At 34.1% G+C, this 15,308-nt stretch overlaps 1 protein-coding gene across 4 annotated transcripts in view; it reads left to right on the top strand.

Moving 5' to 3' along the window:
- Positions 1–15,308, top strand: part of PALS1 (protein associated with LIN7 1, MAGUK p55 family member) — a 103,113-nt gene that overhangs the window by 71,480 nt on the left and 16,325 nt on the right. For all 4 annotated transcript variants that reach the window (XM_060004368.1, XM_060004366.1, XM_060004367.1 and 1 more), the window contains exons 9-12: positions 8,383–8,566; positions 11,432–11,503; positions 11,858–11,929; positions 14,218–14,385. In XM_060004368.1, coding sequence (XP_059860351.1) covers positions 8,383–8,566; positions 11,432–11,503; positions 11,858–11,929; positions 14,218–14,385 — 496 coding nt within the window. The remainder of the gene's footprint in view (positions 1–8,382; positions 8,567–11,431; positions 11,504–11,857; positions 11,930–14,217; positions 14,386–15,308) is intronic.

Raw genomic sequence — 15,308 nt, 5'->3', positions numbered from 1 at the left:
AGCATGCACAGTGATGTTTATCATTTGAGCATCAGAAATGTCACTCTAAATATTTCTTGCACTCAAGTAAAAACAGGTAAATTCAGTAGATTTTATTTAAATAAATATGACATATTAATATTTCAAAGTTAGTGAACTCTGAAAAGTAAGAAAATAGAAAATACTTCTTTTTCAGAATTTTTATGACTTACAATGTTCAGCTTTGTCTTTTTCTGTCAGTATAGGTGGGTTTATTTAACTTAAATATGCTTAGTGTAGTGGGAAAAGGCGCTTTTTACAAAGTATGCACAACTCTTAAATACTCTAGCTATAGTAAAAGCAGACTTCATTACCATATGATCCAGCAATTCCACTCCTAGGTATAGACCCTAAGAGAACTGAAGACATACCTCTTTTCAAAAACTTGTACATGAATGTTCAAAACAGTATTTTTCATAGTAGCCAGAAGGTAGAAACAACTCGGATGTTTGCCAGCTGATGAATGGAAAACAAAATATGGTATATCCATAAGAATGGGATATTATTTGGCAGTTAAAAGGAATAAAGTACTGATATATATGCTACAACGTGGATGAACCTTGAAAAAGTTATGCTAAGTGAAAGAAGCCATTCGCAAAAGGCTGTGTATTGGGTTCATTTATATAAAATGTCCAGAATGGGTAAGTCCATAGAGACACAAAGTAAATTAGTAGTTATTTAGGTGAAAGGGTGGGGGTTTAGGAGGGAATAAGAGTGATTCCCAATCAGTAGGGCTTTGATAAAAATGTTCTAAAATTGTTTGTGGTTGCACGACTCTAAATTTACTAAAAACCACCCAAGTGTACACATGGGTGACTTGTATAGCATATGAATTATATCTCAGTAAAGCTGTTAAAAAGTCGTAGACTTCAGTGTGCTGGATTAACATGGTAGCCTGATGTATTGCATCTGTTACTATTCTTAATTTTTGTACAAGCATAACAATTTGAAAGGGAACACAGTTTCATTTTTTTCTTAATATTTCATCACAGTTATGCTTTATATTTTGGCTGTCGTTCCATCTTTTCCCTTTATTGGAACATATTGAAGTCAATATTGCATTTGCAACCTTCCTTCTGTTTAAAGTTCTTTGTAGGAAGAGAAATGAGGAAATAGTTTGTCTTTGAGTTTCAACAGCCTTATTCTCAGTGCACTATACTTTCCCACATATCTCTCCCATGAACAAGCCCTGAACTTCAAAGGTAGCTATGCAGTGTGAGGAGACACAACAGAAGAAGGTTGGAATATTTGCTTACTTATATGACTTTAACAAGAAAGGGAGAGAAAGGAAAAGAAAAGATGCTAGGCTTATCCCTTTTAGAATACAGCATTTGATGGGTAGAGGTGTTTTCAAAATAGAAATGGCGTGCAATATTTTTTTTCCCTTCATTTCCTCCTTTCATTGAGAAGAACTCTCAATTGCAATATCTCTTATAAAGTTTTTATCAAACTTAAACAGGTTTGAAATGAACTACTATTATTAATGCTTGCATGGAAGATTTCCGCAAGGAAAACAGTGATAGTATATCATAATTTTATTTGGCATATGCAGAATAATTTTATATGGGATTAGTGATTTTAAGAAATAACCATTTTTTAAAATTGAAGTATGGTTGATTTACAGTGTTATATTTCTGGTATACAGCAAAGTGATTCAGATATCTATCTATTTTTCATATTGTTTTTCATTATGGTTTATTACAGGATATTATCGTTCCCTGTGCTATTCAGTAGGACCTTGTTGTTTAACTATTTTATATATAGTAGTTTGTATCTGCTAATCGCAAACTCCTAATTTATCTCTCTCCCACCCCCTTTCTGTTTTGGTAGCCGTAAGTTTGTTTTCTTCCTCTGTGGGTCTGTTTCTGTTTTGTAAATAAGTTCATTTGTATCATATTTTAGATTTCACATGTAAGTGACACCATATGGCACTTGTCTTTCTCTTTCTGACTTCACTCAGTATGATAATCTCTAGGTCCATTCATGTTGCTGCAAATGGCGTTATTTCATTCTTTTTTATGGCTGAGTAGTATTCCATTGTATATGTTCCACATCTTTATCCACTCATCTTTTGATGGACATTTAGGTTACTTCCATTTCTTGGCTATTGTAAGTAGTGCTGCTATGAACACTGGGGTGTGTATATCTTTTTTCATATTAGAGTTTAATTAGAACCAACATATTAAGCATAATTATGGTACAGGTCGAGATCTAGTAAGAGCAACAAAAGGTTATCATTCTGATGTATGTTTTGTGATGTTAGAAAGAAATATGCATTTAAGATAACAAAATAGGTGTTATCTGAAACTCCATCATAATCACTTGCTGAATTATAATATTACAAATGGCAAGACTAAGCTGTGTCAGGAGAAGTACTCCCTTATTTGGTAAGTTTCTTTTGTATCACACATAGCAGCCAGGGGCTGCTCCATTGGTTGCAGTGGACAAAAGTCTTGACACCTTTGTAGTTTAGCTTCCTAGGTTACTGGCACATTTGTCTGAGGAAACATTTACATTGTTTAAACTGCAGCTACCTTCTCCCCACATTGACTAAAAGAAAAGTTGTGTACAACTTTAGATTATTTCACAATATAATTGAAATAATATTGAAGGGAGGAAATAGAATATTTGAGCCAAAGGCACTTTTTTCGTCTAGTCTGATGCCCAAATATAAACAGGAGTAAATTGAAATGTAGGGGATCACACTAGTTATTAGTGATGGAATATGCACTAGAAAATTCAGAGATTATTGATTGTCCAATAAGTGTTAGCTATTATTATGATTACTTACTTTGTGCCAGGCACAATACTAATTGTTTTACATGTGTTATCTCATTTAGTCCTTATAGTATCCCTTTTAAGTATAGCTATCTTTATTACTCCCATTTAACAAGCATTGCAACTAGAATTAGAAAGGTCAAGTTAATTGCCCAAGCCCACTATTGGTGAGTGACTGAGCCAGGACTAGAACCCATGCCTATTCCAGAACTTTTGCTCTTAACTGCTGTGTAATATAACAGGTACTGTCCCACAAAGCTACTAAATGTTAGAAGTTTCTGTATTACTGTTTATTATCAGTCCGAAGAAAATAATTACAATACCATGATAGAAAATTGTAACTATGGATGAATTAACCTGTTAGTAGCTATATGATATGGTAGTGAGTCTGGATTTTGAGTATAATAAAAGCATATTATGAGACTTTAGTATTTGAAATTGAGGTAGGATCTCTTCTGTCTGTAGGAGACTTGATAACTCTAAAATGCTGGGAGCATGACTGAAGTCTCTTGATTTTGGGGGTCTGGGCTGGGAGTATGGGAGAAAGATGTAGTTTTAGGGGAATTTAAAGACTTAGGAGGATACTAAAATCATAGTTCAGGGATACAAACCATAGAATTAGCCACTAGGCCAGTGGTATTAATAATTGAAATATTATGGGCCCCAAATAGTTTTTTTCCTCACAGTGATTATGTACTTGATCCCTTTTGTGTACTAGGACACTGTGCTAATAAGTGCTAGCTTTATAATAATGAACATGACATTAATTATAGTTTGCAGTAAGTGATAAGATGGAAATCAATAGAATTTGAACACTGAGAATAAAAGGAGGTGGGATTGATTATATAAGGTTGGCAGGAAAGGCCTCCTGGAGGAGACAACATGAAGCTGAGACCTGTAGAATGAGATGAAGCCAGGCCTGTTAATTACCAGAAGGGCTTCCAGGTATAATTTCTAAAGAACTTTGTGTTTGGAAAGCCTGTAGGAATGGAGCAAAGTAGGGGAGTAGAACGGTGAGGAGGGAATTCTAAGAGATGAGGCTTGAGAGGTAGATAGGGCCAGGTCAAGTAAGTCTTCTTGGCCGTGGCAGGGAGTTTGCATTTCAAATACAGTAACATGGTGTGATTTGTATTTAAAAACAAAACACATCTGGCTGCTGGGTGGAAATTGGATTAGTAGAGCCAATAATGGAAGCAAGGAGATTGAGGAAACTGTTGCCGAAGCCATTATAAAGTATGATGTTGACTTATAAATTTCGATGATAGCAGTGGCAGTGGAGAATATGAATCAGGCTGTTCTGAAGTAGAAATGACAGGACCTTGTAATGAATGTGGAGAGTAAAGGATAGGGAAGAAGCAAGGATGCTCGAACAACTGGGTGGATAGTGGTGGTGCTTTATGTGGAGGAAAAACTGGTTTGGGGAGAAAAATCCAAAGGTTTATTTTATAGACTTGAGATACCTGAGAGGCATTCAGGTAGAGATATCGAATGCATAGAATAGAATATATCATTTTGGAATTCTAAGGAGAGATCTGGGCCATAGTTGTATTTATTGTGGGGAAATCAGGTCAGGGGAACAGTCTGTTTATATATACTTTATGTGTTTGCAAAAAATTCTACAGATTTTAAAAAATGATAGGTTAAGAATTGTTCGTAGCCTATGAAGATAACTGGGTTGAAAGGAAAGGTTGAGAACCACTGCCATCCAGTATACTTACTTTTCTCTTAGAGGTATAAAATGTATAATATAATTTTCATCTTAATTTTTTCTCATTTGGAAGAAGATCTGGAATTTTATAATGCAATAAAAATTTTATAAACATTTTATCAGAAGATGAAAAAATATTGAAAATTTCTGTGTACAGTGTATTAGATGGACATCCCCTTTCAGGTTAGGGCAGTTGCTCTATTAAGTTTGCTGTTACCCTAAGGTTCATATTTTTGTCTGCCTACTACTACTAACCATTAACTGGATGCCCCACAGATATCCCAAATTTCTCCTGTTAAAAATGGAAGAGAACAAATAATAAAGATATTCCTTCTTGAATGGGCATTGGAGAGGAGGAATCTCAGGATGAGGAGAAGGAATTTGAAAACTGTTGCTTGACACTCAAAGGCTTTTCTTGATGCTGCCCGTAGTTTTATAATCTGCCTATGGTAAAGTTTAGGCCAAAGACAAAAGAAGACACACTTTCACTATTTTCTCTTCTATAAGTAATTTTAAAAGTTAGAGATAAGTCTAGTATAATAAGAAATACAGAAATAAAAATTACAAGGAAAAATTTTTTTTGAGCATTGAATCCCTTAGGAAAGATGTAAATAAATTAATGAATTATTATTCCTTTACTGTGCTCCCATCATTAGGATTTCAAATGTGCTTAAAAAAAAGGGGCAAGGAGAAAAATGTTGGACTGGAAGATAATTGTGTCTAAACAGCCCTGTAATTTAAAATTTAAACAGATGATTTTGTTTGGATTAGAAATCAGACATTGTTTTGGTCAGATACATTGTAGTGATACTACAGCATTGTTAAACCCTGGAGCTTTCCTATAGGGGTCGGCATCTCTCCTTCATTTGAAAAGGACTCTGTTTTCTTTTGTATGGGAAAGGAAATAAATTAGCCACTAACAGAGCTGAAGAGGAAAGATTGCTGAAGATAACTTCTAGAGCTGATAAGAATTGCAGTGGAATACAGGCATACTTCAGAGATATTGCAGGTTCGGTTCCAGACCACTGCAATAAAGTGAGTCACACTGTATCTGCAAAATGCAGTAAAGTGAAACACAATAAAACAAGGTATGCCTATATATAGATAGAAGTCACATAGTACATGTCAAGTCAATACTCAGACTTTTACCCTGTCATATGGTTAATTTCCCTGATATGAAATAAACTTTGCTCTCAATTTTGCTCCTCTTCCCAGCCTGCACAGAGGGGCCTCATTCTAAACCAACTAAATCTGAATAGTGAATAGGTAAGACCTAAGCAGAGTAGGGAGAAAAGCATCTCTGGGTGATTTTGTTTGGCCTCTGGCAAAGGTCATAGACTTAGATACAGCGTCCTCACTGGTCTATTTAGTTTTCCTCAGGGTAGTAGTTCCCTGAGATTTTAGGGTACATCTTAAACAGCATGTATGTAACAATTATCCAAGGAACATAATTAAAATACAGAGTCTGAAAGTTTGAGACGTGGCATAAGAAGTCAGTATTTTAATAAACATCCTAGCAGGTGTTCTGAGCAAAACAGTTTGGAAACAACATGCTGGGTATTGATTTCAGAAAGTGATTTGATAAAATCATCAATCAGGCTGACAAGTAGTCTGATTTCATGCATCTTTGAAAAGCCTGTTAATAAAATGATCTCTCCACCACCATAAATGATGCCTATAATTTCATGTTCAGATTGCTAAGATTGTTTGACTAAAAAACAACAATTTAAACAGATGTAGAAGCATTATTGATTAACAGGGATGGTACTCAAGCAGAGATTTTTTTTTTAATCATCCTATAGATTAGAGACCTCATGCCAGGGTTACAGAATTGTATGTATAGTCTTTTTACCCAGTCTCTCAACTGTTTTGACTCACTACTACCCTGTATAACTCTCTAAAATTCATTTTTGGTTTTAACTGACAAAGTTTTCAAGATTTTATTAAAAAGTCTGTTTTTCATATCAAGAATAAGGCTGTTTAGGGCACACTCCAGTTGTAATGCAGCAGAACACTGTTAAATTGAGTGAGGTATCGTAAACATATTTAAGCCAAGAGTGTGTACTATGTGATTCCATTTATATGAAGTAAAATACAGGGAAATTAATCTATGCTAGAAATCAGGGTGATGTTTACCATTGGAGGACAAAACTAATCTATTCTAGAAATCAGGACGATGTTTATCCTTGGAGGACATAGCATGGCTAGTGACTGAAAGGAACGTGAGGTGGGGCTTCTGAGGTGCTGGTGATATTCTGGTTCTTGATTTGGGTGCTGGTCACACAGGTTTGTTTTGTTTATGAAAATTAATTGAGCTGTACATTTAGGATTTTGTGTACTATTTGAACTTATGTAGTACATCAGTGAAAAGCTACCCCCCAAAAAGACTAGCATTTAAGTTCTATATTTTTAACTGAATCACTTGCTTTACTTCAGTGTTGCTGTTTGTATATTGAGACTTAGATTTCCTCATTTCATATTTATAGCAGTAAAATATTTTTCTGAAATTAAAAAATACAGTATTCTTTATCTAAAGATACCTTCAAACAAAATTTCTGAAAGAGGCTGTTGCTTTCATGAGGATTCTTGGTTATTATAATGGAGGGATATGTATTATATATATAGCACTTTAAAAGTATTTTATCAGCTTTCATATATTCTCATTATTGATTGAGAATAGTCAATTTTTTAAGTGTTTCAGGAGCTGAAAAAAGATAGTGTTTTCTCATAAAATAGTTTTTGAAGCAGACCAGTATTATCTTTATGATTGGTGGCCTCAGTCATGGTTAGGGTAAAAGGCTTAAGGAAAGTCAAACAACAGTTGGATAGAAGAGAACTCAGAATTATAAAGTTCTTAGGCTGTCAATCAGGTGCCTGGCTCACTGAGCCCAAACCTGAAATATAACCTATGTGGGGCAGAAAAACTCATTGAAAGTAGGTGTAGGATTTTATTAGATGAAAATGGGCTTCTTACAGATTTTGGAAAATGCCACATGCCATTTGACCAGCTTGGATAAAAAGTACAGATAGGGAAGTTAAAGAGAATATTAATTCCTTTATACCTCCTAAGAAGTAAGAATACTTTGTTTATCTTATAGAATATATTGAAGAAAATAGCATCAGAAATAACTTAGCTTTCAATAAGTTTCATGTGAATTCTTACCTTTAGTGCTAAGAGCGTTAACAGGTTTTAGATACGCAAAAACACAGTTAACAAAAATTTTAACTTATACCACTAGTAATAAAGCCTATGTATAGAACACGATAGGAATGATTATACACTTGATTTAGATAATTTTAGCAGTTTAGGGTGTCTTTATTTATGAACCCTAAACATATCCCTTTGGAAGAAACTCTGAAGGAGATTAAGGCGCAGTCGTGCTGACAGTGGCCAAGAGCAGTTTCCCTGGATGATGGCACCAGGGAAACTGACACTCACCTGCTTAGATGACAGATGTGGTGAGGTTTACAGTCTACCTTTCCTGGTAGTAGTGGTTTAGAAATTACATACCTTACTGCAGAGTCATTGTTTTCACAGGTCAGGAATGGAAGGGGAGGGAGTCTCTATTACATTCCTTCTGCTTCTATCAAACCTTTGAGGCCCCTTAGCACCTCAGCTTGTTAGCAGCTAACAGTGCAGTGTTTTGCATACTCTTGTACATGTTTGCAATCAACAGGACTGTCTTAACTGAAGAAAACAGATGAGTCTGGGAAAATTCTGCTCCCAAAATACAGTTAACTAAACTAACCTCCCTTCTTTCAATTCATAATATCTTTGCACTAATGAAAAATGTAACATTTTAATTATATTTATGCTGAAGATTTTGTGTTGCCATTTCATTATCGTTGTTCTTACTTTTACCCTTTTAATCTTTTAGATCCATGTAAAGGCTCATTTTGACTATGACCCCTCAGATGACCCTTATGTTCCATGTCGAGAGTTAGGTCTGTCTTTTCAAAAAGGGGATATACTTCATGTAATCAGTCAAGAAGATCCAAATTGGTGGCAGGCCTACAGGGAAGGGGATGAAGATAATCAGCCTCTAGCTGGGCTTGTTCCAGGTAAGAGACAGTATAGTAGAAAGTACAAAGTTTAAAAAAACATTTAAAATACAAATCTTCAAAGAGAAAAACTCACTTTTTCATGCCTTTTAAAAAATGATGTAAATACTTTTTCACATCGTTGATTTTTATGTTGTATCTGTAACATAAGTATCTTGAATATAAATTAACCAATTTGTTGGGCTTTAGAATGGAATTACGATATAATCTCGTCAGCCAATCCCATGTTGTACTACATTCACTGTAGGTACATTGAGACTACCCTGTTTTCAAGCAACGAAACTTGTATTGAACAACAAAAGCATCAAGGCAACAAAACTTATACTATAACAGGAGATTATCATCAACTGGAGCATCAAACTTGATATCTAAATAGGAATTTGTGAAGGTGCATCACTTTATAAGGAATCAGGAGAGTAAGACTACTGAATTTATCTCTCCTAAGATATCTTAGGGTGGAAATAGGATGCCCCCAGCTTTTCATTGAAGAAGACTCTCTAATTTAGACTATACTAAAATAAAACTTTAGCTCACATTGGACATTAAGATTATTAAGGGAACATATTTCTTCTGAAGAGTGAAGATGATGCTTAATGGAATGAAGTGTATAGATGTAATTTTTCCTACAAATTGTTCCTGCAGTTCCCAGGATGTGGGTATGGTGGAATGAGGGAAACAGAACCAAGGAAAGTATAATAAGATATTAGTGAAGGCAAAGGAATACTCACAGAATGATGAAATGGAAATAAAGTGATAATTCATCGGCTTATTCACTCAAAAAATACTGTTATATCAGCACTGTATAAGGCACTGAGATAAGCTTCTCTTCCATATTTGACTTTAAAGCATATCCGTTAATACTTTAATTATACATTAATGTAAAACAATGTTTTTTTTCCTTTTTTGTGTGCCCTACTTTATAATACTTACATGGAATTGTCTGTTACAGTACTTTGTACTGTATATTCTCAGTTTGTAAACTTCTAGGCCAGTGACTACATCTTACTAATTCTTTTAAATTTAGGGCAGTATCTGCTAAATTAATAAATAGGTGGTTTTTAAAAATAGTTCTGCCAGAACTGGTGCTTCTGATTAGACCTTCTAAGGCTGTTTTTTTTAAAAAAACTCTTCCAAGCCTTGACTTTTGCCTATAACATTTTTTAGGGATTATACCTCCTATTAAACCTTAAGATTTTAAGCATAACAGATCTGGCTATAGAATTTGGCTTACAATGACTGTGACTACAAGTAATATATTATGTGTATAATAAAGTCACAGCCACAAATCATCTGCTTTAAAACCCCAAAGCTGGAGATTCTGTGTATACTGACGCATATATCAAGGAAGGAGGAATGGGCTTCTTATATTAAGTTCAGAGGATGATACTGTACCCTTGATTCTTCACAGTAACAGTTACAGGAACATTCCTCTAGAATCCTGGGGTACTGGGCAGCCATTTTGGTTCGTAGTGCTTGTGCCAGATATCAATTTGATATCTTTCACCATGTCAGCTTTAGCCCATAACTACTTAGAACTAATATCTATTGACTGATTGATTACATTGAGTTTCTGAAAATAGATAGATAAATCAAGGAAGTTTTAATGATGCCATTTGTAAGTCTTTTTATAGGACAAATAAATGGACCCACGTTAGTTTGAGTTTGACGGTTTTCTGTCAGGAGGATTTCTAAGAGGTTATAATGTCCATCTCCCACTAATGTCTGCGTCTATTTCAAAAACAGTCTACATATGTGTGTACTATAAAAATGTGCCATAGCAGTACATTACTGTAATGTTTTAAAACATTTTAATATGTAAATTATTTTGTTCTTTTTTTCTAAATCTGTTGAAGTCAAATACTTTTTTAAAAAATGTAATGCTCTTAAAAATTTCCCTATAGTCATAGCTACTTGTTTTATCTAGAAACACAATCTGTACAGCTTCTGGAGATAACTTGATTTCTTTTAATGTTTTTTATGTATATCAAACTCAATACTGTTTTTGCTTGTGCTCTTATAAAATGCACTAAGTTCAACAGATTATCCCAACATCATAGATGGAATTTGCTTATTGATTTTTAAGAATCTCTGGCCTGAAATGGAAAGAATTAAATATAAAAATTAAATATAAAAGTAGAACTCTAATTCAGAATTTTCTAATTAAAGCCACTTTTATCCTTCAGAAAAAAAAATACATTTGGTTCTAAGGTAGATGTCTGAAAAGAACATGAAAATCAGAAACCTTGAAAGCCTCCTATATTTAAAATCTTAATCCTGAGAGGAAAAATGTAATAGGTTTTTCATTTATTTGTATCATGGGTAGCTTAAGGTAGAAATGAAAAATCTTTAAAGCGTATACATACATACAAAGAAAAAGAGGGATTGAAAATGATAAATGCAAGGGAATATGTTGAATGGTGTCTTGGAATCAAAAACTGGTGACTGTTTACATATTATTTTGGAAAGTTAACTCCTAGAATTAATTTGCTTGATTTGCAATAATTCAAATGATCAGAACCATTGTAACATCCAGCACAGTGCTTCCACATAGTAGATGCTAAATGAAAACTTTGTAAAAATTGAACTATTAAATTTTGTAGCACTGGTTTGTTATTTATCTTTTTTAATAGATGATATATAGTCCAGTAATACATGTTCTAGGATTGATTGAGAGCAAGGTGGAGACTTAATACTTTAACTGTTTGGAGCGTATAATCATAGTTGACATACTCTGATGTGGTGGCAGGAGGATTTAGAAGGGAATATAAATGAAGAGTTACTTCTGGTGGTGTCCCTTGATTTAAAAAAAAATACTTCTATCCTTTTGACTTAACTATTTTACTCTTTTTCCTTTCTGCTTATTAGGGAAAAGCTTTCAGCAGCAAAGGGAAGCCATGAAGCAAACCATAGAAGAAGATAAGGAGCCAGAAAAATCAGGTTGGACACTTATATTTGACATTGAGGTTTCTTGGGTCTTCATCTGGAATCAGGTTTAGATTTACATATCATAACTGTCAAGAAAGATGTATTCATGGCAAGAGTGATGTGAGAAGCAAAACTGATTACCTTAGGACTGTAAAGGAAGGAGAGGATTTAAGTATTAAAGATTATCTATCTGTGATGTGAGATTAATGGAAAATTATAACTATTTCTCTGAAAAATAGTTCTTCTATGAACAATGTAACATGTGTCTATAAATTTAAAACTATTTGAGTTCTTCTATTTGAAATATGTAGTTTTATTCAAGGAAACAAATACCACATTTATACTTACGTTTTTTATTCTCAACAGGAAAACTATGGTGTGCAAAGAAGAATAAAAAGAAGAGGAAAAAGGTTTTATATAATGCCAATAAAAATGATGGTAAGTTCCACTCTCAGATATAGTTGTATTTATATCCGAAAGAGGTCCATATCTAACACTTGAAAGAAATTAAATTGATATTTTCAGGGAATTTTATTTCTGGTCTTGGCCTCTTAATGTAACATGTGTGCTTAATAAAGCCATTTAGCAGAAATTATTTTCTTTTGGAATCCTATGAGGAATGCACAGTTTTAAATTCTGAGAAAAACTGGTAGAAAAATTATAGTACAATTTAGCATGTACAGTGTTATATTGATAGTTTCCTCATAGATTTTTTTCTACTTAAGCTCTTTATTTGCAAAATTAATACATGTTTCTAACAAATTCTAACAATATAGCTGTATTTTAAGTAAAAAATGAACATTTTTGTCTACAGTAACTCATGTCACCAAGGCAAGCCATTGCATAGAGCCTGCTGACTGAGTCAGGCACACAGGAGAGTTTTCTGTTCTATTTTAATTTATTGTTAAGATTAAAAAAATTTTAAGTTGTAGCTTCTCTTAAAATCAAAAGCTCTAATAACACTGGGCTCATATTCCCACATGACACTGGTCTGCTGGACCTGAATGATATGCTTTTGCCTTTATACTGGGCACCTACTTAGTTCAGCAGTCTCCGCCACATCCAATTTTTTATAAACCCAGCCTGATTTAGTGCTTTCATTACCTTCTTGGTTGGTCCTTATGGGCTTTAGAATTTGCTACCCCTTCTTTAATTCACATTAGAAACAAGCCAAATAATAAAGCAAAGGGAGTCTTTAACTTCTTACACAATTTATAAGGCTTATTTTTATTCTCTCAATACCTTGAAAATTTCTTAAGTGGCATAAATTGAACTAGTGAAAATAAAATGTTATAGATTATTGGAAAATTTGATACAAAACTAAACCTGAGATTCCATCTACTATAATAAATTTTTTTCCCAAAATAAACATCCTTAATGCTAATTGATAGATTATGTAGCTAAGAAGATTTATTGGAATTTTAATCTTTTCCTCTATACTTGGGTAAGTGATTAATATCTGTTTCTTTATCTTTTGAAATACACTAAAATTAACTGGTTCAGCTCTAATAGCTGTTATATTATGATATATCTACGTCTGTGAATCAAAATGCTTCCACAGTCTGTACATGTTAGAAGAAGGAACTTAGATTTTTCAGAGGGAAAAGCGTTTTGAGAAGGGAAGGAATTACATTTCTGTTCATAGTGCTGTTATCATAATTAACATTTTTATTAATAACTATCATTTATAATAACTTCTGTTCCAGGGGCGGTAACCTTCATCCATTTAGTTCTCAAAATAAATTCCTTGAGATTACAGATTAATGAATTCAAGTTCAGATGTGAAAGTGGCCTGCTTAAGTTCTTACAGCTAATACATGGTTGAGTTGGAGTTTAAACAACTAGAGTTTGAGTTCCTGCTCTGTGCTCTGTGCTAAGCACTGACAAGATTAAGATGGTCCCCTGCCCCCATGGAACTTATAGCTGACGGTCTGACTACACATCTGATGCTCTTACCCAGTTAGGTGAAGTAATATGATTGAGAAGATAGCAGGTCACTAGTTGTCTCCCTTTGTTCTTACCACTTGACAGCTCTGATTTCATCTGGATTATGGGCTTTAGGAATGTTACCCCACCTGTTATAATTTATACCTCTTCTTGAATCATGATCTCAGGTTAGTATTAGTATTCCAGGATAAAGTAAACATAAGTGTAGAAAGTTGGATAGCATAGATATGCTGTGTTTTCAAGTTATATGATCACAGAAAAGTATTCCAGCTTTCTCTGATAACACTAGTTGCAGCACTATTTGTAAATGTTTGTCTATGCCAGGTATTGTTTGCAGCATATACATTGTCTTCTCCTTAAACCAACCCTCTAATTAAAGTATTAGTATCCCCATTTTACAAAAATGACAGATATTATTCTCATTAGTTTATGCCTTGGTGCCTCACCCTCTGTCAAAGTATTGGCTGCAAACTAGCTATTTGATATGAATCAGTATAGTTATATTGTATTAAACATTCAAACACAGTATGAAATGAGAAGCAATAAACATTTCTAGAAGCATTAATATATTATTTGATTTATTTTCATAATCCTGGCAAGGATATAATGACATGGGAAAATGCTCATGATTTTCCATATTACTGTCTTGATCCCAAAAGTTAAGCATTTTTAATGATAATAACTTGTGCTTTTTTTCAATTTTTTGAAAGATCTATGAGTATATATTTATTACATGGCAATAATTCTGTCTGAAGGGCTTAACTTTTTCTTTTTCAAAGATTATGACAATGAAGAGATCTTAACTTATGAGGAAATGTCACTTTATCATCAGCCAGCAAATAGGAAAAGACCTATCATTTTGATTGGTCCACAGAACTGTGGCCAGAATGAATTGCGTCAGAGGCTCATGAACAAAGAGAAAGACCGCTTTGCATCTGCAGTTCCTCGTAAGTTTGGATGCATTCCCATTTTCCTGTGCTTTTCAGCTTACTACCTTAGAACCTAACTGTGTAGGGAAGTTTTTCACCCATTTCATCAAAAGAGTGTTGTCCAAGAAAGAGGAACTTTGTTTTAACCAAATCTTTTGAGAATTTGCTATTAAAGATAGTCACTCTTGATAAATATACATTTTCTCTAAGAGTATGGTACTAATTACTTTCTAAATGAATTTCAATTTGGGCCTCTTACAATGCCGTGCTCAGTATGGAATCAGCTCCTGTTTTTTTAACTGATGCAGAAGACAGAAATTTAGACCTAATTTACACCTAATTTCTGAATACAGAAGTTCTGTTTAAAGATTGTATAGTACCTAATCTTATGGAAAAACTGAGCGATAGTATTTTATTTTACTTTTAAAATTTATTTATTTATATTTATTTTTGGCTGTGTTGGGTCTTCGTTGCTGCACGTGGGCTTTCTCTAGTTGCAGCAAGTAGGGGCTACTCTTTGTTGCAGTGCGTGGACTTCTCATTGCGGTGGCTTCTCTTGTTGCAGAGCAAGGGCTCTAGGCACGTGGGCTTCAGTAGTTGTGGCACGCGGGCTCAGTAGTTGTGGCTTGTGGGCTCTAGAGTGCAGGCTCAGTAGGTTGTGGCGCATGGGTTTAGTTGCTCCACGGCATGTGGAATCTTCCCAGACCAGGGCTCAAATCCGTGTCCCCTGCATTGGCAAGCAGATTCTTAACCACTGCGCCACCAGGGAGGTCCCCAGAGTGATAGTATTTTAAATGAAATGCAAGATGAAGTAATTTGGAGTGTAAGCATAAAACATATTAAAGGTAATGGTTATTAAGATAGTAAAAACACAGTTTTGTTCATTTCTCAATCTAGAAATAAAACCAGTCAATGTTAAATTAAACACATGGGGGTCTAAC

Source organism: Delphinus delphis, chromosome 2 (assembly GCF_949987515.2).
Source record: "Delphinus delphis chromosome 2, mDelDel1.2, whole genome shotgun sequence".
Classification (NCBI taxonomy): Eukaryota; Metazoa; Chordata; class Mammalia; order Artiodactyla; family Delphinidae; genus Delphinus; species Delphinus delphis.
The sequence above is the reverse complement of the archived record's forward strand: the minus strand, read 5'-3'. Positions and strand labels throughout refer to the sequence as shown.